This window comes from Leuciscus leuciscus (assembly GCF_965113295.1).
Source record: "Leuciscus leuciscus genome assembly, chromosome: 11".
In the NCBI taxonomy this organism is placed as follows: Eukaryota; Metazoa; Chordata; class Actinopteri; order Cypriniformes; family Leuciscidae; genus Leuciscus; species Leuciscus leuciscus.
This window is the reverse complement of record NC_138735.1, coordinates 10,863,110-10,889,613: the sequence shown is the minus strand read 5'-3', so window position 1 is coordinate 10,889,613 and position 26,504 is coordinate 10,863,110. Positions and strand designations below refer to the sequence as shown.

Below are 26,504 nucleotides of genomic sequence, written 5' to 3'. Positions count from 1 at the left end.
TGCTACATACTCTGCTCTAATTGACTGACTAACCTTGGAAAACCCACCTGCAAAGTATGAAATAGAGTACTGGGAGAATCTTTTGACCTCTAGTGAGGGTCTACTACAAAAAATAAAAAATAAAAAAGAAGAAGAGAGAGAGCAGAGTAGAGAGAGAGAGTTTTCTTTAGTGCAGTTCCAGCTTCAGGTTCACATGGTGATTGCTTAACATCAGGCGTTTTCTCACTCACAATATGACTGAGTAATTCATACTGAAAGCAATTTCCAGAGATCCCATTTGTGATGTTTTTAACATCAGCACATCAAGGTTTGAATGGGGCCATTTCACATGCTGCTGAGACTTCTTCATTAACAACTTTCACAGGTGGATCCAACAACAGAAGCCAGTCTCTCCGCAGCAAAAACATCCGAGATGACAGATATATTATAGGTCAACTGCACATGCAGTATCGAGGGCCACTGATCTGGAAATTACCCTGTTACTTTTGCCTAAAAACGATAGGGTGGCTGAAGACTACCCATGAGATTTGGCAGAATATATATTCTGTCAATGGCATTCTTTTTATAAGTTTTCATTGCCTGTATTACAATTATGAAAGCGGATATTTGCAAAGGTCCCAAATGTTCAGGAGTTCTAAATGTGTCCTCTGCAAATGCCGTTGCCTTTTTAAAAGGATAATGGAAAAAATGAGGCTCACAAAATGATAGATTATACTTATATCAAGGACTTGGCATTGACAGTAAGAAACACAACCAAAACCACAGAGCCCATATGGTTTGATATAACTGATGTGGTTTTTCAGAAGACAGACCCAGTAAGGACCCACAACAATAACTGTGTGGCCACATACTAAACAAAAATGTGAAAGTGCAAAAGGTTGTTTGAGCAAGAAACATTTAAGAGCAACAAAGTGGAAAGTCTTGTGTGACTATCATTGTGTTGGCGTTTTTCATCATCTTCACAGATACTCTTCTCCCACACATTAACAGGAAAAGAGGACAAGGAGGTGATGAAAGATCCAGGGAGAGGGACATACACTGAGAAATGGTTTATACAAAATGCAAAGCAAAATTATATGAATGCTGTGTGAATTCTGTTAAGTTTAATGTGGGAAAAAAAAAGGAAATATAATCTCACAAAAAAAATATATAGGCATGCAATTTCAGGCATTGCCACCCCATAATGCCTTAAATGTTATTCCTAAATATTTTATAGTTCATAACTGTAATATTTCAATATATTATAATGTTGAAATGTAAATGACTACTTATGGAGCTCCACGCGATTTCAGATATTTAGCTTTCGCATTAATGTCTGGAATTTGACTAGGCCATTCCAAAACTTGTCAACAATTCTGAGGAAGACTTGCTTTGATTTTTATTCAATAATGCCAAAATGTCCAGGTCCTGATGCAGCAAAACATCCACAAACCATCACACTACCACCACACCACCATGACTGACTATTGCTACAAGGTTCTTCTCATGAAATGCAATGTCTGATTTCCACCAAACATAATGGTGGAACATAGAAGAAGTTTTACTTTTGATTAATTCATCCGTAGGGCATTGAGCCAGAGTTCTTGAGAATCAATGAGGTGCTTCTTAGTAAATGTGAGGCACGCTTAAGTTTTCTCGGTCAATATTGGTTTCCTCCTTGCTACTCTGCCATTGATCCTATTTTGACATTAGTCAAGGTGAGAGAGGCCCACAAATCTCTGAATGTTGCTCTGCAGTTCTTTGTCATCTTCTGGATAATATACCTTAATCTTGGAGCAATTCTGGTAGGATGGCCAGTTCATTGGAGCCATAAAGGCTTAGGAATTGCTTTGTAACCTTGTCCACCCTGATAAGCTTCAACAGATTTTTTTTTGAGAAAGGTCTTTATAAATCTCATTCCTTTGTGGCATAATGCGCCTGACTTTAAAATCGCTGAGCTGTCCAATTCAAACTGATTAAACGGGCAAAAGTCAGACACCTGAATATTAAATAACTGAAACCTCGAAAGACCAAAGGAATGAATGTATACTAATCTACAATAATATCTGACCAGATACAATGCAAAAAAAACTGCACAAACTTGCTCACACCATTGTATCCTAATAACAGACCACAATACACATTGTAAAATAGAAGGGCTTGAATTTGGAAACCCACACCAACACAAAACACTATCAGGGTAACACAGCATGCTAAAATAATACAATAACCCTTAACTAACCAGGGGTGCATTTTCCACAAGCATTGTTAGCCAACTAACAGGGAAGTAGTCCTCAGATGCTATGTTCGCTACTGCAACATCTCTGAGAAATTACACTGTGGAGAAAGCTGCTGACTGAGTGAACCACATTATAAGGGAGTAAAGTTACTCCAATTACATACTGCATGTTAACCTGATTTTAAAAAATGAACGGCTTTCTGTTGTTTGAGTAAATTACCTATAATAATCCAGCCAGATCTCATGAAATGCGTCTCTATAGCACGCATATTATTTATTGTGCAATATGCGAAAATGAACGTGCATATGATACACACTTTATGCCGTGTAATACTAACATACCCCACACCACTAATCCTACTCAAACGTACAATACACGCGTACCCCACACCACTAATCCTACCCAAGGGGTGTACAGTGCATATCATATGCACGTAAAAACTAATTTTCGCGTATAAGTTGCACGATAAACATAATGTGTGCTATAGAGACGCATTTCATGAGATCGGGTTGAAAAATCTTACATTCATTTCAGTCTCAAAATGAATAATAAGCTAAAGTTATTACTCCACCACCTGTGCAGTCCTATATATTGTTGAACCAACCTGAAACAGTCTTTTGTTGTTTTTAATTTTTTTATAAATGTATTTATATACTGTATTTTGTTCAAAGTACTGACATTTGTTACAGTGTAAAATGGTTAAGTTGGTAAAGGGGTCTGGGATAAAGCTCTGTGTCATTTTAATTAGGGCTGATTCTCCATTTCCACCTGTATAACATCTGTTTCTTTCCTTCTGTGCTATTGTCATTAGCCCACAAGGGACAACAAGGAGTGGGCTGTGACCTACAGAGAAGATATGGAAAAACTTCAAAACATGCAGAAGTGAGACAGAGAAACAGACACCTGAGGAGAGAGACAGACAGACAAAAAAAAAAAAAAAAAAAAAAAAAAAAAAACTGGCAATCACAGTGGCATATGGCATACGGCTATATAGACTAGGCAATGAGGCTTCAGTGTGGTCCGTGGTCACATGCGAGTCACACTTTAAATGTTTTCCATCTCATCCTCTGAAGTAGTCCGGTGGTCATTTGCATTTGATTTACTCACCACATCTTGACTTTTTCATCCCTGCCCACAACCACTAAGATAAACAGCAAAAAATCACATCCTCCAAGACCAAAGGGGGCGCTACTGATGTCAATCCTACACATCATATTGACCTATATTCCAGAATCGTTGCTCTATGAAGTATCCAGGAGATGCTATAGAAATTGTGTAAGTTTAAAGCTGGTTGAATGATTTGAATACATTTCTCAAACCGGTATCTCAGATGGCCAGATGTAACAATGTTACAAGCATTACAGGATAGTGACGGTATATTTGACATTTCCATGTTTTTAAATTATATAAAGTTAATAGTCTATACAACTTGAGTGAATGTGGAGAGGGAAAAATGGAAATGAGTTGTTATTGTTGTAAATGACCCATTAAAGTCTGTTTATGACTATAAACATGATCGCTTAAACTAATCATGCTGATCTTAACAAATGTGATGGTTTTCAATGTATACAATAAACTGTATAATGAACACTTTCAATGTATATAAACAACATCCACTTCATACATGCAGTACTTTGGTGCAAAACAAGTCACTACCAACACATTTCTGTTAAGGATTAAAGGCATAATTTATATCTAAAGCTTTTTAATTATTCTGTCCAATCCAAAATCAGTCACCACAAATTTGTGAGAAAAAAAAATGGTTGAGTGTACACAAAGCCTGCAATTATTTCCTGCCTATTTGCAGCACATGAAACATTCAGATGCAGATGATTTGAAAGCTGTCTCCTTCAGTTTAACCAATAAAATGTGCTGTGAAGCCAGGCATGTGAAGAATCCATCTGTGTTTATGTAATTATCTTCAGAATCCCCGTTCACATTCTCTTCCCCCACAATCTAATTGTTTCAACTTCTGTAATGAAAAGCTACCGTGACTTGCTTGTCATCTGTACGACTGTACTTGTTTTTGACACTCTTAAAAAAGTGCATGACACTTTATAACACTCAACCAAACCAACCAAAACTCTTTTAACCAAACTGCATATAACCCTGCATATAAAGCCTACTCCATAACAGAGTTAACACTGCATTGAGGTGTCACAGGAATACAGTACGAAATGCTGTACTGCAATTTGAGTTGTTTAGCAACAGAAAAACAATCACAAATTGGCTCATTGCTTGTCTCATGAATTAAATATTCATAAGATCTTCTGAAGGGAATTGAAATTAATTAAAACAATCTCAGTGATGTTAAATGTTCTTTTTTGTTTTTCTTTCGTTTTTCTGGGTTTGTCTTGTTTTGGGAAGCTCACCAAAGCGGATTTATGCGGTGTCATTTTCATAGATAGAGAGACAGACTTTTAAACATACAGCCTTTTGTACAGCTCTTTTACCGTTTAAAGATCATGTGTGAACAGAAGCTGTTGAGAACTACCAGTAAATGAGTTCTGCATGGCAACTTTAGGGGGAAGTTGTAACATTTCCAACATTAACTCATTGGAAAACCGTGCCTCCACCTACATTTTTGAAAATCTCCAAAAATTTACATATGCATACATTTCACTGCAGTTTCAAGCTAAAATGAACACTAGAGGCAGTAAAACACCAACAACTTTTATTCAAATTATGATTACAGGGGCAGATTATTGATTAATAAAGACTTTTAGCATTACCCTTTTAGCGCCACTCACCGGACATTTTATTTCCGAAATGCCGTTCAGCAAATAAAATGTTGCCAGAATTAAATTAATCTGTTTCAGGGAAAACTGAAAGGGCTGTTAGCACCATTTACTGGCAGTGTTGGGGAAGTTACTTGTAAAAAGTAGTGTTTGCTCGTTACTCGTTACTTTTTAAAAAAAGTAATCCGTTACTTTACTTAGTTACCCCGTTTGGAAAGTAACTTTTTACGTTACTCGTTACTTTTACGTTACTTTTATGTTGCTTGACTTTGGGCAGAACCCAATATCTGTTCCTAAATATGTAGACATAAAGTTATACAATGGAGGACATAGGCTAACAGGTAATTATTTTGTGCTCTTTATTATAAAAATTTGTATCAATTTCAAAAGAAAAAAGGTCCTTCTCATTGGCGCTGCTGTGTGCGGCAACTTTTATTCTCAGCCGGCTCTGCATCATGGGGTAGAGTGCGACACTCCGCGATGAGCCGTGTGCTCGCGCCACTTCTCTCCGCTCCGCTTCCCCTATCCACCGAACTTTAAATTTCGGCAACAGCCAATAAAGCTTCCCTGCGCTCTAACACCGGTGCGAATCGCGTCTTTATAACATAGGACAAAATGATATAGAAGACATAAGCTTAGTTTTCAGACATACGACTCACTCTATCAAGGGAGTAGGAGAAAAAAAAGAGATTTTGAGAGAAAAAAAAATGTTTTTGTTTAAAAGTACACATATTCAAGCTTTCTATATATTTCTCAGGTCTGTGAGACAAGTAGCTTATGAGTTTCGGTTCATTTACAGTATGGAGAGGAGCTCCAGTTCACGCGCTGGTGCCGTCATGATTATTTTGCATGCCATATTTACTTATTTATTAAAATCAGGCAATCAATTGGTTGGTAAAACATTGATTAAAATTAAGATACAATTAATACAAAACGATATTCGTTTTAAAGAAAGTCTTTCTACAAAAACAAACTTAATAAAGTGGTCTAAATCATGTCTGCCCACTCCATTTATCTCCCGATATATTGCACAAAATTATGATCTTACTCACGCTTTTCACTTTTCATATAATCAACATAGATTCAATTATTTATTTATTTATTTTATTTAAACATAAATATGAAACTAAATAGTTTTCTTTAATTTACTTCTTATTTAATTCAGCCAACTGGTTGATAAAACATTGATTAAAATTAAGATACAATTAATACAAAACGAAATTCACTTTAAATACAGGTTTTCTACAAAAACAAACTTAATAAAGTGGTCAAAATCATGTCTCCACACTCCATTTGTCTCCCGATATATTGCACAATTTTTTTATTTAATTTAATTTAAACATAAATATGAAACTAAATCGTTTTCTTCAGTTCTCAACAGTTCTCTTCTCTCAAGCGCGCAGCTGAGGCAGTGTCGCTGTCAAATATATCCATGGGAAAAGTAACGTTGCGCCGAATTGAAAAAGGAACTACGTTTCGTTACCAAATTTTTAGTAGTAACGCGTTACACTACTTTTTACCCAAAAAAGTAGTTACGTTACTGTAACGCGTTACTTTGTAACGCGTTACACACAACACTGTTTACTGGACATGCCACTTTGAAAATTCTGAAAAATTTGGATCCTGGATTGAACAATTTATTAGCATGTATAAAGTCAGGACACGCCGACATATTTGGCCTAATTAAAGTTCTGACAGTGACAACGCAGTTCCCTATCAGTCAGTCACGTCCAACGTTACGTCAGAATGACTGACAAATTGGAATCTCGCCTGAGAGCCCAATCACCTTTGAGTGTACACAAAACAAGCCAATGGACATTGGCGAGTGAGATTTGCAGGGCGGACCACACCACACGAAGCAGGTAAGGAAGTGTGCTGAACTCATTCAAGCTTTCACTTCGGAGCCAAGCGTTTCTCACGATTCTGCTCTGCAATCATCGTTCGAGTATGTAGAATGAATCAGGAAGAATCTCCTCAGAGAGTGTTGGTGTGACGGCACGTCAGCGGTGATCGCTTTCCCTGCTTTAATTGCAGTTCTCCTAAAATAGTATTTCACACACTGCAGTGCAGACTGCCCGAAGTGGGTCTTGCACGCTGTGCAGCGACCGTCCCTTTGTGCTTCAGCACTTAGAAAGCTTATCCCTAAAAGAGCAAGTGGATGGCGAGCATCTATTTAAAGACACCACTCTGTCCATGCTTTTCTGGATGCGGTCGTTTCCTGTCCTCATCTGACTGCCTCGATCGCGGTCTCACATGCCTGGGCATAAGCATCTTAAGACAGCGTTCGTGGGTGGTTCATGTTCTCACAGGAAGACGACGATGCCCGTCTCAGCCGGGGCTAAATCCACCAAGCGGTCGAGACAGGTGACCTGGAGATGGACAGAGCTGTTCTTCTCCCAGAGGGCTGGGCGGAGAATTTTGTCATTCTGTCATTTGTCAAATTTCCTTCTGCCGCTGGCCTCACAGTCAGTGGTACCCAAAATTTCAGAGAGCAGTTTCCTCAATCTCTCGGTCCCCAAAGGGCGTGGATTGCAGTGTGCGACGCTCTGCCTTGCCACTCTCATCCCCCTGCCAAATCGTGGAGCCAGGTAAGTGTTACACTGCACACTCTGTCCCCATTCCGGGATGCTGTGCCTTCTGGGTCAGGCCCCTGTGCTCCACCACACTGCCCCACTAAGGGTACATCAGTAGTCCCTCTGACCAAGCTTGTATGGCATCTGGAAGCCTGGCTAGCGCTTCCCAGCCCGTCTCACTGGCTCATTCGGACTATCAGACTCGACTATACGATTCAGTTCACCTTGCGTCCCCCTAGGTTCATTGACCTGTTGGATGCATACTTTCATGTCTCGATTCTCCCTCGACACAGACTGTTCCTACGCTTTGCGTTCGAGGGACGGGCATATCAGTACAAGGTCCTACCCTTTGGTCTGTCCCTATCACCTCACATCTTCATTCACATCTTCATCTTCACACTTGGTTCCTTGCCACTGTCACCTTTGGCTTGCTTAGTTGGGGACACTAAAATTGTAACAATATTATTGATCTGACTTTAGTAACGCACATTTTCAGTCAACGAAGTGTGCCTGGAATTTGGGCCGACCAACTCTCACCTTAATCCTGAGACCCCAGCCTGGATATGTGCCCAAGGTTCCCACCAGCCTCTTCAGGGAGCAGGCGAGATCCTAATTCGTCAGTCATTCTGACGTAACCTCTCAATTCCCTCCTTCAAAGAATGGGGGTTACATTACTAACCTTGATGTTACTCGGCACTGCTTACAGATATATCAGTCACTCAGAAAGTTAAAAATAATAGTGCAATTTAGTTAATAATTTAGATGCAACTAAAGTGTTTCTCCTCATTTGAGTGGTATCTTAACAATAAAAGATTGAAAGTCCCTTCTTGTGTGAACAGCAGAGGTGCACATTTACCAGAAAAGGCAATCCAGCAATTTTACAGCAATTTACTGGGTTTAATTAGCCTGGCAAGCCAGACGTACATCAAGATGTTTAGTCTGGCAACTCACCATAGACACGGTCAATCTGATGGGTGGGATAAACGGCTGTCTTTCAAATTCCCTCTGCACACAATAGGACAGTGCTTCAACCAACCAGAGCGTTTTCCCAACAGCGGAGCTAACGTTAGTTGATAGATTCAACTTTTAAATCTGGCCGACAAAACTACGAACACATCTTCCTTTTTGTAAGAATGACTTAAGTGCCGTTCTTTGTTCTTTTCTCAAAGAAAAACTTAACTCCAAGTCCTCCAGAGTTGCGGCCAAAGCCGATTCGAAAGACCGCTGTTCTCCATCCACAGCAGCCGTCATTCTTTGTATTCAAGTAGCAGGGAACCGTCACAACTCTGTCGTCATATGTTAAGCCCGCCCCCGCCTACTTTATACACGACGTGATTGGCCTGACCAATTTAGGTTTTTGCAGCAAAAAGGTCTATTGAGAGTTGCTAGACTGACCCTGGCTGCAAAATAATTTTGCTGCCGCTAGGGTGCGTCTAGATTTCTAGGCTAGGGTTTAATGTGTGAAGGTGGCTAATTAAACAATTAAAACTACTTGTTCAATGTCTTGTCCAAATGTTAACCCTGGGTTTACAGTGTTAATTTTCAAATGTTAAATTTCTCCCCATAGTAAAATGCATTGTTGGAAAAATTAACTAGCTAGTCACAACTGAAACTATGGTTTTGAGAGACACAAAGCGTTGAACTACTATGCTAATGACGGCATTTGCAACCATAGTTAGCAAATTATGCCTTAGAGAAACGTACCCCGAGATTATTTACTAACGCAGGGACTAATGCTTGGTTAATAAAATTCCAATAGTGTGTAGTTTTGAAATACAGTAACTGCATGTAGGTAAATTACGCCCTCCCAATAGTGTTGCTGGTCATGGGGTTTTATTCAGGCAGCTGGGAGATGGCAGGGGTTTGACACAGCATTCCCTGGGCATTTCCTACAACTCTGATCTAGGTCTCTGACCCACACAAAGCATCAAAGGCGCCACTACAGGAGTCAGAGCTCTGAGCAAAGGTCAGCAAGAGGTGCAGTAGTTATGGCAAACCACAGATGAGAAGGTCTTAAAGATCTTTAGGAAAATGATCACACTCACTCGCACATTGTAGTTTGTATACATTGAATTACATTGTATACAGTACAATGTTAAAAACGTACAATATTTTATGTTAAACGTAATAATGTTCATTAAGAAAAACCGGTAACACTTTAGTTTAGGGTCCAATTCTCACGATTAACTAGTTGCTTAGGATTTTGTCTATTTATTAGTACTTATAAAGCACATTTAATGCCTTATTCTGCATGACCATATTCTACATCCCTTAATCTTACCCAATACATCAATTTAACAACTACCTTACTAACTATTAATAAGCAGTAATTAGGAGTTTATTGAGGCAAAAGTCATAATTAATAGTTAGTTAAAAGTTGGAATTGGACCCTAATCTAAAGTAAGACCAAAAAACGTCATGATGAATTACAGCAACGTGTATTTCGGTCTTACTTTAGATATGAAGAACATAAAGGAATGTAAAATTATATTGCATGTATTGCAAATTGGCCTCCACTAACTGATCATAGTTAATTAAGATCATAAAACGTCTCTCAGGAATACTTGGTTGGTCAATGACTGCTGTCCCAAACAAGTCATTTCCTGTATAACTGCACTAGTTTCATGTCTCTCGAATCACTTCACACGCTCTTTATTCTCACATAATAAAATAATTTACACTCAAATCAATGTTTCATTTAATTTATTTGGCAAGTTGCCTTATAATATTTTCTCTGCTTCACGTCAGGGACTGTCAGGTTTATTTTGCATTAAATCACCCTGACAGTTTTATTTTGTGGTAGCAACCTTTAGGAAAATATATTTTTATAGTGTGCTGGACCAAATCTTCATCTGACTGCTCTGAAGTTTCATGCAGGAAGAAATGAAATCTGTCAGCATTGCTCTGTAGTTGCAGGGTATTTAGAGAACAGCAGTAATTTGTGATAATTATGACTGTTAAAAGATGTCTGAAGACATTGTAGGACATCAGACAAGCGGATCGTCTCCACAGTGAATGGCAGCAGTCAGATGGCCATACCTGCATGTCAGTAGGAGAATTATACAGAATAGAGAGGAATTGTGTGTGTGTGTGTGTGTGTGTGTGTGTGTGTGTGTGTGTGTGTGTGTGTGTGTGTGTGTGTGTGTGTGTTTACTTGTACAACTATCTTTGTGAGGACCAGTTTGAGTTTTAAACCATTGGAGTGAGGACAAAGAGAGTAAAGTGAGGACATTTTGGCCGGTCCTCACTTTCTGAGACCCCTTTAAAGGCCTGTTTGAGGGTCAAGACTTGGTTTTAGGGATAAGGTTATAATTAGGTTAAGGGTAGGTTTAGGGTAAGGGTTCGGGTTAGGCACTTAGTTGTGATGGGGAAGGTTAGGGTAAGTGGCTAGAGATTGCATTGTGTCAATGACTGTCCTCATAAAGATAGATGAACAATAATGCGTGTGTGTGTGTGTGTGTGTGTGTGTGTGTGTGTGTGTGTGTGTGTGTGTGTGTGTGTGTGTGTGTGTGTGTGTGTGTGTGTGTGTGTGTGTGTGTGTGTGTGTGTGTGTGTGTGTGTGTGTTCGTTCAACAGTTCAGGCACAGTCAGGTTAACTTGCTTTAAGGAGAATTGTTTACTTTATGTTCTGCAATATGTGGCGTAGGGAATACCCTAGGCAACAGGCTAACAGACATTACAAGAGTCAGCTGTTCTGTCTTTAACAGGCGAAAAACAAATCCATTTTCACTTGAGTGCCGACACAAGCCAACGACCTGTCAACAAATATTATAATGTCTTTTTTGTATAAGGAGGAAATTCCATAAAATGGAGGAAATGGTCTGGAAAATAAACAGTCCCATTCTTTCCTTCTTTTCGGCATATAGAAACATTAATAAAGGCATAATCCATGAGAACAGCTGAAAAAACATTTTGGATAGACTAATGGTACTCTGTGCGTTACTAGAGCGCAGGCCTCAACACTCTCACAGTCTAAGAATGACACAACAAAGATGCTTTGACTTATTTTCTTGGAGATAAATAATGTTATCAAAACATAAACACAAATTTGTCCATTTTATTTTAGTTTTAGATATCCAGTTGCAGAAAATGGGGAAATAAATGCAATAAAAGTAATCATAATTTGTTTTAAAAGATGTAACTATAATATTTGACGGATTTATTAAATATCAAAATATTTTTTTTTAACTGCAGCACTGGTTTTATCATCTGGCAGGTAAAAAATAAATAAGTCTAATTAGTTAGCAAGTTAGCAATCTTAACAATCAACATGATCTGACATTTCATTTATTTACTGAGAGCAGGTGTGGTCAATATGACTAAAATTTTATATGACGATATGAGTAATTAAAACTATTCTTTGATAAAATTACGGTTGTTAGAATACCAACATTTTAGATAGCAGTGACATTTCACAATTCTTGAAACCAATTTCAAGTATTTCCAACTTCTTTAAACTTCTATGTGAAGAATGAAAAAGAACTTTGCAGAGAGTATATTGAGGCACTGAATCACGTTCAGTCTCTTCCATGTTACGTGTGCACGAGCACGAGCACGAGCACGAGCACGAGCACGAGCACGAGCAATAAGTTGCTGGCAGCAGTTCATTGAACAGCCATGGGTGTCACTCATAACAAGGGTTTCTGAATTCGACATATAGCCCGTTTGACTCTTTCCACGCCAGCGTTTTCTTTTTTTTTTTGCCAGCCGCCGCCAGCGTTTTTTCAAAAACAAAAATTGCATGGCCCCCAGAATATTTTCTTGTATGAATATCTGAACATGCAATATATCAAAAGAAAGAACAGACCCTCTGCTATAAAACAAAAACAACAAAAAAACCATTTTATTCTAGCTTTATGCATTCTTTTTATATCAACACCTGAATGTAAGTTTCATAAAAAGCAACATTTTGAGCAAAAGAAAATCCCTTTTTTGTCAAAGCCTACATCCAGATCAGATTCAAAACGATGATCAAAACAAAGATGGAGTAGATCGAGTCCATCCTCTAATGCTTGCACAGTCCTATACCTCGTCCTGGATCGACATTTCATTCAGTAAAATTAGGTCGTTTTTATTTATATGCTGTTTAATGTTGGTGATAGCGATATTTTACATTGGCATATGATTACATGATATCGCTTGTTTCTGCATCTTCTTCGCATGTGTTTTGATCAGGAGGAAGATGTGTAATAGCACCCCCTACCATATAACAGTAAAAACACGGAAAGCGTTGTCTCACAAATTCTGGAAATTTCCATCAATGGCTGGGAAAGAGTGAATATAAAGCACATCCTGCAGATGCAAGATTAGACTGCATTTTATGATAGTCAATTTAACTTACAAAGATTGGTATAATAAAAAAAATCAACCAATTTAATATTTTGTACCGGTTTTTAATTTAATATAATTATACCGCCCACCCTGCAACCTATAGTAACCCCAGAACAGAAGGGCCATTTCTAGTCATTTTGGCACCCTAGGTGGCGATTTTCTTTTCAGTTAGGGGGGGCAGTTATGGCATAAATGCCTAATTTGGTACATATTTGGTACAGATGAGATATGGTGCATATTGAGGTATTGTGTGCGGTGTCTTCTGCAACTGTGGCTACCTGTGTGTCTGTGTCTGTGTGAGCATGCCAAGCAGGGAGACCTGTTAGAGCCATCTGTGTGTGCTGCAGCAGGTGTGTGTGAGCTCAGGGCTGGCCAGAGACACAGATTTAGAGGAGGAAGTCTGTGTCAGACAGTAGAGATGGATCTCCCCTAAGGGATCTGATAAATAAGGAAAAAATATCTTTGAAAAAGGAAACGCAGCTGTTTCCAAAGGAGAAGTCAAAATATTGGTGGCTTGCATTCCAGAGCAGAAAGTACAACAGTCAAAGTCTCTCTTTCTTTCTCTCTCTCTCTCTCTCTCTCTCTTTGTCACTGTGTGTATCCTCTGACATCCACCTCCATAGATTTCTTCCTCCTGGAAACTCTGACATATTCCAAGTCTAACCCGATAATTGATCTCATTATAAATTAACTCTTTCACACATCACACTAAGTTTAAAATATGCTGAGCCCCTCAGCATGAGTTTTTTTTTCATAGACAGTAAAAGAAATGGACACAGCGACCCCATAGACTTCAACAGAGAAAAGTGAAGTCAATTAGAAACACTCACTTCCTGATGGCTGACTGTACTGCGCAGACTCAAACTGAGCTTGACGACATAGATGTGACGTGAGCAACCTGACTGTCTTCTAGTAGCTGTGCCAAGAGAAATCTGAATCATTCCCTTCCGAAACTTGCAGAGACGGAGAACGTGAGTAGTAGCTGTCCATGAGCTAGGAGCAGGAGCAACTTTTGCTAAGTATTCTGACTAATAATTTTGTAATTTTTCCTCCACGTCCCCCCGATTGCCCGCGAGCTTCTCCTCCTGTCATAACTTAATAACTTCTTTCTTCAGTCGAAAATAAATTAAGGTTTTTGAGGAAAACATTCCAGGATTGTTCTCCATATACTGGACTTCAACAGTTATCAACGGGTTGAAGGTCCAAACTGCAGTTTCAACGCAGCTTCAAAGGGTTCTACACGATCCCAGCCGAGGAATAAGGGCCTTATCTAAACTAATCCTTTAACATGCTTTTCATGTTTCTTTTTTTGCATGTTTTGACAGTGTAACCTTTTTAGATGACTGATTCAGCACACCACGAGACACTTCATTGTGCTACTGACCATTAAATGAACACACATTCATTGCTGCCTGAAGAAAGCAGTGGAACCATAAATCTAGAGCGCTCACGCATTTCCTATTCACTTGAGGAGGGCACTGGGTGACATTCCGCCATGGGTGGAGAGTGTGTGTTTATATTGTCAGTGAGGGATCGGTTTCTTCCAGAATTGGCCTACTGATTGGTCAGAAGGCCCAGTCTGTTATGATTGGTCTACCGCTTACAGCGCGTGTCAGAGAAATTTCAGCTCCAGAGACTTCCTCAGTGCTTGATACACAGTGATACGAACAGTAATGATGCCGTCGGTTATTGTATGTAAAAGTTCTTTACATATTAGTTATTTAATAGTCAGAACCATTTTCAGCATATTAGACATACAAGTGAATGTGTACATATTTTAAATTACCAAAGTGTTATTTGTAAATAGTTAAAATGGATTTGTTTATAATACATTTTAGAAATGACTATTGTTCTTTATTTTTCTTCATTCGCTTAAATCATTTTAAATGCTTCATTTAAATAATAAATAATAATATTTAATTAATAAAAAGTTACATTTAATTAAATAAAAAATACATTACATTTATGTGAATAATATAATAATTATATAATTAATTAAATGATGCTGAATATCAATATTTGCTATAGTTATACATAAATTATGTTTTCTAGTTTTATATGATGTACTGTGAAATAGGAACAGAAATACTCAGAAATAGGAACAGAACAACCATAATATCACGAGAACTGAGAAAAAACTGAAACAAGGCTTAAATACAAATAGCAAACCAATCAACGAAATGAACAACAGGTGTAACGATGAATAACCAACTGATAGGTAACCAACTGAAAACACAGGAAACAGAACTAAACATGTGCAAAACCAACCTAAACAGACACGAAACCCAGATAGCCCCTAAAGGGAAGTGTGCTATTGCTTTTCTAAGCGATTTTGAACATTTATGAGCAACCACACAAACACCACTCGCATTTTCTTCAGTAAATCTAAAAATGTAATGTTCATTAACATTGAAAACAAAAGAAAAAGAAAATGATAAGTCCATTCAGTATGTCACAGTGTTAATTGGTTCTATATTGTCTAATTTTTATAACATTTTTCTTTTTTTACCAACTGACACCCACAGGTACAAAACATCCGTCAACATCTGTCTTAGTTTCAGTTTAGTTTTCATTTGCTTAAATTAAATATCACATCTACCCAGACTAATATAATTATATTACTTAACATCATATTATGGTAACAAATGTTGCATACCTGTAGGTCTGAACCCAGTGGTGACGGCTCAGCTGTGACCTCATCTGGGGGTCAAAGGTTAACCCAGGAGGATTGGCAGGGAGGTCACACTCAGCTGTCCACACATCTCTAACTTTGTGCATAAGATTTTCGCTGTCAAGCACAGACTTGGTTCAAACCTCGGCTTTAAAAGTGTTTGACGTCAGGCGATCGGCACGCTATAGTGAAAAATACCACACATTTGGTTAGGAGGAATAAGCAAGGGGTGACCCCTTATTTCTTCTGTGGTTATCTCGGATGTTGGCGTGACACTTTCAAATGGCTACATGGATGTGATCCATCTGACAAGTGATTTATCACGTAATCAGATGTTGGTTCTGTGGTATCTTCTCACATCACTATCCATCGGTTTAACAAACGCCCTGTTATCTGACAGATTCACAGCCAGAGGCAACGGCACGGCAAGTTTTATTGTTCTGAGATCCTTATTCATTCCTCATTCAATATGATCCCTGATAACATGAGATGTTTCAGTCAAAGACAGCAGCTACCTGCAGAGAACGGCACATTCCTCAGGACTGATCGCAGGAACCGGTGGCCGTGAAGGCATGTCTGACGGCTATGGCGTGAGACGCAGAGATAGCATCGGGACTTCACAGCTAAGACTGAAGCAAAGAGGACGTTCCCTGAAAGAAGCTTATCTCCTGACCTCACGATCATCAACTTCAGCGTGTCTGTTTAACCGAGATTAAAACTCACATTCTTTGTCAGATAATCACGGTCCAAAAATGTTTAGTTCAGAGAACGAGGGGATCTGGCCCCAGGCTAAGAGAGAAGAAAAGCAAAAGCCATTTTGTTCATTAATATAAATATATATATATATATATATATATATATATATATATATATATATATATATATATATAAATGCAACAAAACTACAAAACCAGTGTTTTTAATGTAAGAAAGGTCCATGTGGACAAAGTCTCTGAAAAATGCTTACTTTTTATTGTATTGTATAACTACATGCTTCTTGGCATGCATACATAAACTGCTAAAAGTCAATCTGAAATCAACAGACACTGTTTACTTTATCAATACACATTCCCTTGTTTATATATATATTTTTTAATATTCCGTTTTTCTCAAAAATACATCACATTACAGCGATAATGTTGATTTATCAAATAAAAAAGGAAGCTGTACGGTGTGGGCAATTTTTTATACTCACTGCAAAAAATAAATAAATAAATAAAATAAATGACTGTATTTTTAAGTTGCTTTCCAGTACAAACATCTAAAAATTATTAAATCATGAAACATTTACTTGAGATGCAAGATATTAAGGGCCGGTTCACAGAGAACGAATTTTTGCTATTAAGTGCGGTCAGTAGAGCAAAAAAAAAAAAAAAAAAAAAGGTCTGGAGATGAGTATTTATTTTAAGTTGAACTTATTTTAGCTTGAGCACCATGTTTTTAGAATGTCATGTTATGCACGGGACGCTGCAAAAGATGCAAGACATAAGCACAACGGTTCAAAATGTCCGTCTAGTGTGTGTTTACTGTACACTGAAAAACAATGGAAAATAGTATAGTGGAATGGAAAAATGAGTTCTGTGTGAATGGTTCCTAAGTCTTGTTTTCTAGAAAATGTTGAAAATTAAGTGAGTTTATATTTAAAACAAGGAAAAATATCTGTCAATCTGTAAAAAATATCTTCTAATCAATCTTGATTTAAGAATGCTTTGATATTTTACAGGAAAAGCAAGACAAAAATACTGAGCAAGAAAATCATTTTTGAAGTTTTTATTATTAATTGGCGTTTTCTTTTTTTTGTAGCATGATAGCATCACACACAATCTGCACAAGTTATACACAAAATCCCACCTCTTGTATGTTTGTTTATTAAAGCTGCAGTACGGAAGATTTGGCCCTTTTAAAAATAATGTTAAAAAATAATGATATGCCTTCTGAGGCATAAGTTACTCTGCAAGTTACTCAAGGAGGAACAATGATGGTATCATTTTATCAGAGTCACTAACAACAACAGGTACATGTCTGTTCATTTGATTCATTGAAAATGATTTAAACTAAAGAACATTAAAAAAGTTAGAAAACACTGACATTATATTTAATGATTGCTTACGTGTCGAGAAAAAAAAGGCCATCTTTGGGTACATTTTAAACCCTTTGTCTAGGAGCTGTCGCTATCTCTGAAAAGCAGTCTGATATTGATACGAGTTGTATTACGGAGTTTGTCCTTTTTTCTTTTTTTTAACAATCCATTATGTTAATAATGTTGCCCTATAGTCAGAGGTGCACACAACTGGTGTGCATAAATGGGGGGGGAAAAATAAACGATGCGCAGCAGAAAATGTGGACGGAAGTGCTTTATAGTACCAAAATGTTTGGGGACAGGGATACGTTTAGTTCCTGGAGTAGGATTAATTTGTGACGAATTTGGCCTCTTCTTCCGTATTTAGAATCATTTGAATGTGTAAATTGGCAAGACAAAACACGTCCAAATGATAGCCTTTCACGCTATGATAGTTAAACTTAGCATTTAATCCGAAAATCACATGCGTGCCGAACCATGGGGCTATGGATCACGGTTCAACTGCGATCCGTTGCACCCCTAATAATAAATGAACACACTTATCATCATGATACTATCTTACCAGAGATGGAGAAAAATCCTACTCCAGGAACTAAACGTGTCCCTGTTTCTCTGAGAGAGAGGCGCGTTTTAGACAGCGCTCAAACAACAAATTGATTCCTCTTTCGCGTTTGCTTGCGCTTGAACGGACACATACACACAAATACACGTCTCTGCAAGTATTCTCTCGGTTATGTCATAAGTGAACAGTTGGGAAAGAAACCGGATGTGTATCAGTATATTTGGTCCGTGCATTCGGTCTTAAAGTGACAGCAGCCTAATATTCCTGCTGTTGTCATTAATGTTAATAAAATAAGATAAAACATCATCATCATCTACCATGTTTGAGAGAAAAGTAGAAAGTGAGGAGAGCAGTCAGAAGGAAAGTGATGATAGAGCTGATGATGATGAGCTTGTAGGATAAGTGTGAGTACCGTGTTGCATTGTGGTCTATGGATCTGGCTGAAGTCTACATGTTAAGTAGACTCGCTCCCTCTGTCAAAATCGAGGGGTCGAGGGTCTGCTCAAATAAACTTCCCTCGCCCACTTTACGAAGCTGAATGCACTTCAAAATGGCGGTAGGGATTCCCCCGAGGGCAAGTGCTTAGGAAAGTTCACGAGTGTATGTCTAAAAGGTGCCAGAGTTTTGAACTTTCTACCCCTGCATCCTATTCTTCTACAATCCACAATGGCAGCACAGCTGAAAGGTTTGTTTTTAGCTGCGCCCTCTATTGTTCAGGTGTGAATTTGCCTTTCCTTCAGCCTGAGGCATATTCATTTCAAGTAACGTAATGCAAAAAGTAACTATAGTGACGCAATAAGTTAATTTTTTTAGGGAGTAACACAATATTGTAATGCAATACTTTTAAAAGTAACTTTCTCCAATACTGCCCTCAAAATCCAACCTGACAACTCAAATTATTATAAAGTCATTATCATAAACTTACAATCTGGGTAATTCAAGGAGACACAAATTGTTTTTACGAAATTGCTTAATTGATGTTTGTTCATTTTTAACATTTTTTTTTAAAAATCTTCCATACTGCAGCTTTAAAGTCAACAATATAACGCTGAAACTCTGCTCACAACCCATTTTACTTCTGTAAAGATATATGGCAGTGAATCACAATATTCAAAAAGAAAAACTATTGAGAGGGATTTGATCTATGGGGAATTGATTGGATGATGGTGGTCTCTATATGACAGAGAAATATTAGAAGGCTAAGAATGTTTTTCAATGGCAAAACAAGTTATCATATTTTGATGGGTAGAATAACATTCACCAATGAATTGTGCACATAAAGACCAGGTACATGCACTGAGAAAGTAAATAGGTCATTGTCAATTTCACGATGACTAATTTGATAATGTTCTTAGCTACCATATTTGAGTCACTTTGGATGAAAGTTTTAGATAAATTACTACATGTAAATTTGCTAATGAAAGTGCAGTTCCATTTAACTCATTTTGCCACACTAAATCCATCCCACAGAGTAGCCAATTTTCCTTCGAAGTCAGTGCAAACAAGTGTGCTGATTTGTGTCTGGCCAGTAGTCTCATTTGCTGTGTGTTTTCAACAGTTCTTATCAGTCTGCTGAGTCACCCATGAGAAAATCCCTTTCCTTCTTTACGGAGCTAAAGCATAACTCAAATTCCTTCCTTAATTTCCATGTTAACGCCCGCATGCAGACTAGAAGTGATACAGCCCTCCTGTGTCCGTGAGCCACAGGCGGTCTTTCAGAAGGTCATCTATGTAGTGCATAACCTGCCAAGATCAAACAATTAATTGATTGATTCCGGCAAACTAATTATGTGATAAAATGTGGGTTTAGAAACATTGTGGTGCAAAACAAACAGCTCAGCCCAGATTTGGAGCTCAGCACACTGAAAGACGTTATTGAGAGCGGAAGAGTGAAATGAAAGTGCATTGTGAAATACAGGATTCATAAAGTTATAAGAAGCCAGGATTGTCTAGACCTTGTTAAGCTCCCAAGAAACCCCCTAAAACTCTATGTGTGGGTCACTTTTATTACTTTACGGGCCTAAAGAGAAGCTCTCCTATGCTCTCCTGGGTGGCTGTTGACTTTGCTAAGTGGGGAAATGACAGCTTGTCTCTATAGTTAAGATGTGTGCCATGGAAAAGAATGAGTTTGAAATGTGTATGTGTTTGTATGAAAGAGTTATAGGAGGAAATGTGAGTGAACACAAAAGATCCAGGTGGAAAAAAAGCAATGATGGACCAAAGGAGAGAAAACAGAAATGCTTTTTTCCCCCATGGATTTTCCCTGGATTACTGGAAGATCCCTCTTATCCAAAAAAAAAAAAAAAAAAAAAAAAGACAAACACACAATATTACCAGTGCAAACAAGAGATGGGAGTTTCCTCAAAATTCTCTGTGCCAAGAAAAGCTTAGGGTATCCTCTACCCTTCTGTAAACACAGCAAGACTGGTCTGGAAAAATTGGGATTGACATCAAGAGCATTGGATGCTCCTGAATCTGTCACAACGATCACTCAAACGCAATACTGTCAAACTCAAAGTTTGACTTCAGTGAACATCTGCTCTCAAATTGCATACTTGCATTTATTATAATAAATCAAGTTTTAAAGTTTTGTCTGAGATTTAAGTGCTGCATTGGAGGGATACTGTAGCTCATATAGTGAATAACAATTTAATTTTCGGGCTGTTCCTTACACAAAGTAATTGTAAAGCATCAGAAAACCACCATAAAGGAATTTAGCGCATGAGTCTTATGGACTACGTTTATGATGCTTATATATATATATATATATATATATATATATATATATATATATATATATATTTAGAAAAGGTCATAGTATGCTTTCAGTGTATATAAAAAAGAGTGTAAACATCCTGCCTAACATTGAGCTCCACAGAAAACAGTAATTTGGGTTTAGAATAATGTGAGTGAATGAAGGTGAGTAAATTGTTACAGAACTGACATGTTTGGGTCAGAATGACAGTAATATTTTTTGGGTTGAATATTTAGGCTATGTACTAATGGTATACAACATACAGTTTCTCTTTGAGGCAGAAATCTTGACTACTCATAAAGCCACACCATAAAAAGGAAATTTGCACTACTGTTTTTAGAGTCATAAGATGACTCACATAGCATGCATTGACTATCCAAATGTTTTTGACAAGCCTGGCTATTTCTGGATGAGTTGCAATACTGGTCAGTTTCTGTATTCCAATATAAACCAATGCTTCCTTTTTCAGCTATATTTGGAGACTAGTCATAGGTGTTCTAGACAGATGACTGCCGTAATTGACCAGAGAAGAAATAACACTTGAGTCATAGGCAAGTCATCCAAAACAAATAATATGACTTACATTGCAAGAGTCCAGAACAAAACCATATTAAAATACTAATGCAAAATATCCAATAACTGACCGCATCACTGACACACTGCAAATATGAAAAGCCACTTCAAGCCCGTCTCGGGTAACACACTGTGGTTAGATGATGTGGTATTCTGCTTATTTCAGAAAATGTGGCCAACATGTCAGTCAATGACATGTGTCCATCAAGTGTTCAACTGAGAAGACAGCTACCAGATCAAGAAAAAAAGAAAAGAAAAAAAAAACACATTTATTGTCTTATAAAACAGACAGAAATGCTCTGGAATGAACCCAACCAACAACTAGAATGGCGCAACTCACACAAAAGCATCTCTGGCAACTGACCCAACAATTGGCCCATAGCTGCAGTGAGTAGAGCCAGAAGAGTTTTTTTTATTGTTATAATTAACTTAATTGGGCAACTCCTGGCCCCTGTAGAGGGAAGTTCACATAAACAAGTGAATCTTGGATGCGAATACTCCCTCCATTAATGAGGTCTGTGTTTACTGAAGCAAACCACACAGAATCCCTGAGCATAAACAGACTTGTGGTCTGACACTGTGCTCAGGGTCACTATGAGCTTGATAGATGTCAGTTAAAAAGTGTTGAAGGGCGATATCCCTCAAAAACCTTAAAAAAATAAAAAAATAAACTACTGAGGCTGCACCATGATTCATCTGGTACAGATGGACATATGATGATACTCCAAGGTACTTCACTTACCGTGGTATATGGGCAAAATATCAAAGTGCTTGACAATACAATGTGCACTTTAATTAATGTTCTGTGTAGTTATAATAGATAAACAAATTCAACTGCCTTAATCCTGTAAGCTACAGTAAACAATGCCACAGAAAACCCTGAACAAAATCAAAATTTTCACTCCAGGCGGCATAATAAAATAAACTAGATAAAAAAATGTTTGTCAATACTTTGAAATTGACTTGAGAAAGCCTGACTAGAAAATGTGAAGGTTTTCAGTTTGAAGTAGTTTGAAGTTTAAAGTAGTTTTAAATCTTAGGCAATACAGTCTATCAGAAAACAGACAGACATTTAACTACGCTAATAGGGGGAATTCTATCAGTTTTGGATACGATTCATTAAAAGGTTTCTTTTATAAAATGTATTTTCCAGCAAAATATTTGCAAATGCAGTGGCCACAAAAAGTGCATACTTCACACTTAAAAAATGTGTAAATGTCACAGGTTACAACCTATCAAATACAACAGCAGAAGAACATTCAAGCAAAATGTTTCACAAAAATAAGTTTGTCCGCCTTTAAATATTTAAAAAAGTAGATATCCTGCTTAAAATAAAGACAAAGATATTTGTTCACTTAGTCCCACACATGCCTGAAATCTGAATGCCATTACACCTGAAATAGGCTACACAGGTGTCCAAGCATAATAACCATAGGTGTAGCTCATTTAATAATAATAATAATATGATGATGATGTATATATATATATATATATATATATATATATATATATATGATGATGATGATGATGATGAGGGTGTAATCACTACTAAAAATAAAATCACTTGGAAAACAATGTTCTGTCCTCTTCTCCTCTGCTTCACGCCATAGGATCTTAGGTTCTTCAATTGTTCAGAAACTAACCTTTTTCTTATTAAGAACCATTTTGCCCGTATGATCCAACTTGAGATTAAAAGTTTCTTATGTATATATATATATATATATATATATATATATATATATATATATATATATATATATATATATATATATATATATATATATATTGTTTCAGCCTATCATTTGAAACTTTTACAAACCTCTTTTCGAAATGATTGCCCGAGAAGAGCTTGTGCTATCTTAAAATATGATATGAAAGAACTGAAACACCTTTAAGTCAATAAAATGGTAACATTATTATTTAAATACATTTTTGAATTACTTTGTGGAGGAAATTAATCTGTAAATGTCATTAGCTGCACAGAATCTGATTGGGTTTGTAGTGCGACCCGTATCCTTGCGCATCATCTCTAACAAAATAGATACAAGCGTGAAATAGGAAATGTAATAAGTTCATCTTACCCAAATTGACAAAACTCATGACCATGTCCGCGTCGTGCAGGAACTCGGTGTCATGATGTGAAGCTAAAGCGGGTCGTGTGGTGGTAAACAGTGATCTGTACTGATCCACGTCGCTCTTCTCTTCAGTGGACATGCTGTTGTACAGATCCAGCATGAAGAGGGGTGCTGAATTATATTTGCCGCTGTTCAGATGAGGCCTGGGTCTGTGGTTCAGTCCCAATATGGACAGAATCTCTTTCTGCATCTCTCTTTTCTCCTGATTCCGTAATCTCCGATGTATAAAGTTGGGCTGAAGCTCAGAGCCCTCCAGTACAGAACTACCTGCCAAATATGAGCTCCACAAGAAGCCCAGCAGAGCAACCCAGACGCTTGTCATCTTTACATCCAGTCTGTGATGATGATGATGATGAGGGTGTAATCACTACTAAAAATAAAATCACTTGGAAAACAATGTTCTGTCCTCTTCTCCTCTGCTTCACGCCATAGGATCTTAGGTTCTTCAATAGTTCAGAAACTAACCTTTTTCTTATTAAGAACCATTTTGCCTGTATGATCCCCTTGAGATTAAAAGTTTCTTATGTTACATTATAGGATCTTCAGATCAGTGTTCTGGGTTCTTTAAAGCACCAGTACATAGATGGTTTTCTGAAGAACTACAGAATAAAAAAAAGTTATTGACTATAGGTTTTCCAATGGCATCAGGCTGTAAACCAGGTCGTAACTGTAACCTGTCTCTGTATTATCCTGTGCAAAGCAGATGCAGTTGTCCAGGTAATTTTTCAATTCGCAAAATCTCCATCAATTCTTCGGCGTTATACTTCGTTCCGGAGAGAAAACAGCTGGAAAGTTCTGTATGCCCCCTCAAAGTTACTTTGTGTAGGCTTTAATTCAAAACGAGGAATAAAGAAAAAGTTATCCGTCACTTCCAAGACAGTTTTTCTTATTATATATTACTATATATTTTCCGTTGAGTTCTTTGATTTAACCACGGGCTAATCCCCACAGAGTAGCCTATGTTTGTAGAGTGGACAGCGCGTCAGTCTCAGAAGCTTTTAAATAACGGGGCTGAAGCAGGTAGACGAGTCTCGAGCCCGCCCCAGTGCGCGCGTCCAGAGGTGGAGCTTTACAAGACAGTTTTAACATCCTCAAACTCGTCTTTACGTACACGTCTACGTGTCTTCTTTTGCATATAAATGACAATATCAGCTCTCATGTCAGGTGTCTATAGTCTGGATACGAGCGACGCGACGCGGCCGTAACGCTCCAGTTCTACTCAACAGTGCAAGATTATAACGTCATGTAGAAAACTCCGTTCATTATAAGAGCAGCAGTTGCGTTTCGTGTTCGTGTTTTAGTTTTGTCGCGCATAATGGAACCGAACGCGCAACTCTCGGAAAAAAAGTAGAACTATTTTAGTTTGTCGCCGTCTTAAAATAGTGACATCTAAAACCAGCGAGATACGCAGTGCGCATCACGCATGTGTACAAGAACGCCTCCTATGAGTATAACTGTCCGTATTGTCCTGCATTGATTATACTGTAAACAGTTTGACCAAGTATTGGATAACGTTCTAGTCGTAGAAGCGTTCTAGTTGTGTTGCGTCGCGCTTTGCGCGCTTGAAGAGTAGACAGTGCTGATGCTGACTAAACTCATTTGACCGATGTTCGCTTGTTATATTGTGAGAGGATGCCATAAATCAAATGAGGCTTAATGTAATTATCCAAGTAATTATTTTGTATAGTTACAGTTATAGTTCTTTCTACAAAATCTAATAACTTGCGCAATGTAAATCGAGCCATTTTATGGCCGAAGCGTGACCCCTAACGACACAGAAAATTACAGCAAGTTGACGAAAACAACAGCACCAAACAGTGCAGTACAGTGGGATTACCATGTTTTTGAACATGGTACCATGGTAATATCATATTCTTTGTACATGTACCATGATTGTTTTTGGACTTAATATCATATTATTTAAATTGCCTCAAAAGGATAGTTCACCCATAATGCAAATTCTGTCATCATTTACTCACTCTTATGCAGTTCCAAACAAGTAGTTTCTTTCTTCTGTTGAACACATATTTTAAAGAATGTTGGTAACCAGACAGCTGACAGTAGCCATTGACTTCCATAGTGAAAAAAAAAAAAAATACTATGACAGAATTTCCATTTTTGGGTGAACTATTCCCTGTTAGGCTATATCATGGTACATATGGTAATCAGTAAATTGTATTTCTATCTGATATTACAACTGTACGTGATACCACCACGTGTAGCTTACATATTTTGTAAAGGTATATACAGTATAGCTTTTCTGAATAAAAAAACACACAAAAAAAAAACTGATATTGACAAGGCACTGAATCGACTGTATTGTTTTATCTTGTGTGAAATCTTGATCACTTGTCTTTCTCAGGTATTTTTAAAGGAGTTCTCTGATGTTTAAGATTACAGACATCAGACAGATAGACAGCAAACTAGAGATTGTGGTCAGGGTCAGGTGCAGCGCTTTTAAGATGAGACACTCACTGAACTTACTATAATAAGAGAAAGAGCTTACATGTTTATGTTATGGAGACCGATTTCAGAAAACACACACACATCCACACACTATGTTGTGTCTGGTGAGATTCAGATCGATAAGAGGGCTGAGTGTTCTTATCTCTAAGTGGCTAATCTTATCTAACAGGGCCGAAAAGCATGCATCAAAGACCAGAGATGCAAACCAATCTCAGCCACCCCCTTCCCTTCCCTTCATCAGTCCAATCACTGATAGCCCATCACTCACACATACACACACACACACACACACACACACACACACACACACACACACACACACACACACACACACACACACACACACACACACACACACACACACACACACACACACACACACACACACACACACACACACA

At 37.8% G+C, this 26,504-nt stretch overlaps 1 protein-coding gene and 1 long non-coding RNA gene across 2 annotated transcripts in view; one reads left to right on the top strand and one right to left on the bottom strand.

Moving 5' to 3' along the window:
• bmp6 (bone morphogenetic protein 6) overlaps nt 1-25,314 on the bottom strand; it is a 51,420-nt gene extending 26,106 nt beyond the window's left edge. The window contains exon 1 of the mRNA XM_082184831.1: nt 23,584-25,314. Within this exon, the coding sequence (XP_082040957.1) occupies nt 23,584-23,959 (376 nt within the window). The 5' untranslated portion in view covers nt 23,960-25,314. The remainder of the gene's footprint in view (nt 1-23,583) is intronic.
• Nucleotides 8,986-12,371, top strand: LOC309509891. The gene is made up of 2 exons (XR_014210110.1): nt 8,986-10,622; nt 10,915-12,371. It is a non-coding gene; the product is annotated as an uncharacterized lncRNA (long non-coding RNA).
• Nucleotides 25,315-26,504: the final 1,190 nt, after the last annotated feature.